This window comes from Myotis lucifugus, unplaced genomic scaffold (assembly GCF_000147115.1).
Source record: "Myotis lucifugus unplaced genomic scaffold, Myoluc2.0 scaffold_435, whole genome shotgun sequence".
In the NCBI taxonomy this organism is placed as follows: Eukaryota; Metazoa; Chordata; class Mammalia; order Chiroptera; family Vespertilionidae; genus Myotis; species Myotis lucifugus.
In genome coordinates this window covers 567482-571642 of record NW_005871483.1, presented here as the reverse complement: position 1 = coordinate 571642, position 4161 = coordinate 567482, and the positions used below count along the sequence as shown (strand labels likewise).

Sequence of the window (4161 nt, the reverse complement as noted above, 5' to 3'; positions counted from 1 at the left end):
CCAAGTCATCCGTTTTTTAAAAACTCCATCCTTAACAAGCCACTACAATTTGACACACATTATCAATGGCTAACCATTAAAAAACCCCAAGCCAGCGGGTTGGCTATCCAATTTGCCATAAATAAAAACAATATGCTGGGAAAATGCACACAAATGCTAATATTTAGTAACCTGTCCAATCTGGAATAGGTTTAGATCATAAACTCTCCAACTTCATACAATGACTGAACTCTAAGTAAAAGGATTAGTAAACAGACCTAAATCTTTTTGTCAAGTTAGGTCAGCTGCTTTGTCCAAGCAAGTTTTATGAGCTGTTCATCTCCTATACAGAAACAGAAAACCGATCCAATGGTCTCTCTCCATATACATTTCAAATAAATCCTCTCAGATTACAGGGGAGAATTTCATTTTATCACCTTGGATGTCAGCATGACACATTTTAAAGCTTGCTGTGACTAGCTTTAGCATACTATCCCTAGCAAGGGGAGACAGATAGGGACTGGAGAGAGGTGCCAAAAAACTAAGGCTGTCCCAAGCAGTGGTCAGGCTATGGAGTTTCGATAGGACAACTTTTTAGGTAGCAAATGACTATCTGCTGCACTAGTAGAGCAACTGCTTTCCCTTATTCCTTTGGGATTCAATGAGTCAGATCTTTCTGCATCATTAGCATGTATAATGTCATTAACTCCAGAGATAGATCTTTGGCAAAGGTTTAAAAGACCACAAAAAGCATTTTTAATTTTAAAGAATTTTAATACAAACTTAATATAAACTATTTCAGTCCCTCTTAACATGTAAGACACTGACTCAAAATACTTTTATACCATTTTTTCAAGTATTGCACAATATAGGTACAAAATTAATATTTACGATTACATTTTCTTCCATAATATATAGCAAAAATTTTTAAACCTTTAACAGAAAATACATTTTTTGAAAAAGCAAATATTCGTACATTTTAATTCCACCACTAAAGGAATATCCTGTACACAATTTTTAGAATAGTTGATGTCTTTAAGATGGATATTTTACAATTTCAGTAAAAAAAATACAACATGAAGCTGCTGCTGTCACAGATCACTGTAGTAAAAAGATATAAATGCATACCATGTCGTAGAAACAATATATATATCCTCTGATATTTTACAAACTTTGTACTAAATTAAATTATACAATTAGAAAAGACCAATAAACCCACTTATTAGTGCCAATTTTTTATAAAAAGAAAAAAATCAGCCATGTCCTTGCTATATCTTAAATACTGTAAGAGGCCATACTGTATATCTGGGAGTATGCTTTAAAATATACAGTCAGTATAAAATAACTTTGTGCTTGGTTGGCAAATGAAAAATGATGCATGTTTTATTTTTGTAACCAAGCTTGAATGTATCTTTACTATACGCTTAAAAAAAAAAAATCTCAAGGAGGTGAAAAAAAAACACCCTCCTTGGGCCCAAGCATTTTAACTTGTACTTTTAACTTTTACGACATTTTTTTTCTTCTTTTTTTAGTTAGCCATAACTGGCTGGAATTGCTGGTTAGAATACTGCATGTTATTTAAGCTAAAATTCAAGCCATCTACAAAAGACTTCTCGTTGAGGCCTCCGTAGGCCGCAAACACGTCAAAGGCATTACTGTACTGAAGAGGACTGAGGTTAAGGGGGCTGTCACCTGGGAACATTCCGTTGGTACTACTACCTTGACCCTGCATATTAGGAAAAACAAATTCCTTGGCATTAGGAGAAAGAGCAGAGGTTTTCTGCTGTTGCTGCTGCTGTGGTGGTGGTGGTGGCGGCGGCTGGGAGGGCTGCTGTTGCTGCGGCTGCTGGCTACCCAGGCCAAGCCCATAGAGAGAGTGCATTGAGGAAGAGATGGCTTTCTGCTTCAAGAGGTCATTCACATTCAAGCCAAGGTTGATAGGAGAAGTGCGTGCAACCTTGTTGCTCCGGCCACTATTCTTCATTTTGGTAGAGCCGAACTTGGTGGCAGCAAAAGTGGCAGTGGTAAAGGTTAAAGGCTGAGTGGACCGGGGCATGAAAGTCGGGCTGACAGCAGCAGAGTGACCAAAGGGAGGCGATGGAGAGCTGGACACTGATGAGGCTGGGTCACTGATGGGCATAAAAACCTGCGCCTCTGGGTTAAAGCTGTTTTTGATCTCCTTATCCAACTCACATCCGTTTTCATTATTGTCATCCACATAGAGCACCTTCACTGGTCCCTTCTCACCAATCTGGTAGGAAACCTCAAACGGGTCGATCCACACACTGAGATCCTGTGGCAGATTGCCACGCACGTCGTCAATGTCCAAACCGCTCTCCTTGGACGCTTGTTCAATCACGGGGTCCACCTTCTCCCCGATGTGTATACATCTAAACCCTGATCCTTTGTATGGCTTTTCAGGATACCAGTGCCCTTCATATTTCTTCTTAAGAAGTCTTTCAAGCTCTTCACCAAAAATGTTGACACGTCTCCTGGGTAGCTTATTGTACAAATACGAAATAATAAAATTTAGTGCTACTTGGATTTCAAGCTGCATAGCTGCTATGCCACAAAGTTAGATTTGTGTTTCAACTTCCCCCACACACACCGGAGGAAAAAAAAAAAGTGTTCAGTTTGTGGCAGAGAAACAAATTTTCATTCAAAGTGCTGGTATAGTAGGTTATCCTTCACCTTGAGAGGTCTTGTTCCTTAAAGAAAACAAAACAAAAGCAAACATGTACAAATGAGCTAAATGTTAAGTCTCACAGCCTGTTTTTACCCCTGGAATAATTTCACTTTTGAAAAAGTCTAACAGGATAGAAAGTCTGAAAAATATAATCAGCACAAAATACAGGCCTATACAGTAGAAATTGTTTATTAAACTTCAAAATATCATGGGAAAACAGGATTTACAGTTAAAACAATATTTTAACCCTATAATTGTTTTTGAATAGAGTTTTAAGAATAAAAACATGTCCAGAATATGTAGCGTATTCCTTCTTTTTCTTCCCTCAATTCACACAAAAATGTTTACTGAAAACTATACTCAGAATATCCATCCACCTACATATATATATATATATATATATATATGCCAATTTTAGAAGTTGGTAGTATTCCTATTCACCAATTTAGAAGTGAATTCTGTGTTTCTGTTCATTTTGAATATGTACTGTAACTGCTTAAATCTCCTTTATTGTTAAACATTTAGAAATTGGAGAAGTTCGGAGGATTATTTTAATTTCCAAAGTACATTATGCTAAAATTAAAGGTACTATATACTAAATGAATTGCCATTTTAGCGACTGCTTCAAACCAAATTATCCTATACAGTTGAGGTCTTGCATATACTGAAGGGCACACAACTGAGCTTCTTCTTTGCCATATATATCTTTCTGAAAAATACCTCTTCGACAGCACATATAACAGAAGCAACAATTCATTTCAAAACTATTTATTAACCTGTCTAATGGGCAGGGTTTCTGAGTTTTATTCTGATTTTCAAAACCACCTCCCTGCCTCCCGATAAGAGAAACGCCGGGGAGTCCTGCCCGATCAGGTCGACCTTTAAACGTGTGCTGGATCAGCACTGGGTGGGGATAAGGAAAGATCAAGGGCAAACAGACGATGTCGCGAAGGAGCTCTGTGTGTCCCCCGAGGCTGGTTTAAAGGGACGTTTAGAAACCAAGCCGGCATGCCCCCATCTGCCCAGGCACCATGTTCGTGGTGACAAAGGGAAAGGGCTCTCTGGCTGCCCCCAAACTACACACGCTGTCCCCGCCAGAAGCCTGGGCGCCGCGGGGGCGGCCGATGACGCCTAATTGTTTGAAGGTGTGGACGAGCGCGATGCGGGCTCGCGGAAGGTGTTTGGAAGGAGCCTGGAGGCCGGACAATTACATAAACAGCCGGTCGGGTCTCATTAGATTGCAGCTCACAGCCCTCGGAACCCAGCGGCGGCCGGAGGAGGAGGAGGAGGAGGAGGAGGAGGATGGGGAGGAGAAGGGTGGGGGAGGACGGCCACGAGAGATGGAAAGGCAGCCGCTCGGGGCCGGGCGCCGGGGCAGGTCGGGGCGCCGGCCGCCCCGGGTCAGCTGCTCCCCTCCCCCCGCGTAACCGGACCCGCCGCTCTCCGCCCCCGGCCCCGAGCCTCCTGGGACCCAGCCAGAGCCTGGGGAGCACCGG

At 41.6% G+C, this 4161-nt stretch overlaps 1 protein-coding gene across 1 annotated transcript; it reads right to left on the bottom strand.

The window, feature by feature from the left end:
• Positions 1-732: 732 nt before the first annotated feature.
• TOB1 (transducer of ERBB2, 1) lies at positions 733-3964 on the bottom strand. Its single transcript, XM_006102857.3, has one exon. The coding sequence runs from the start codon at positions 2534-2536 to the stop codon at positions 1508-1510; it is 1029 nt and encodes a 342-aa protein (XP_006102919.1). The 5' UTR covers positions 2537-3964; the 3' UTR covers positions 733-1507.
• Between the last annotated feature and the right edge of the window lie 197 nt (positions 3965-4161).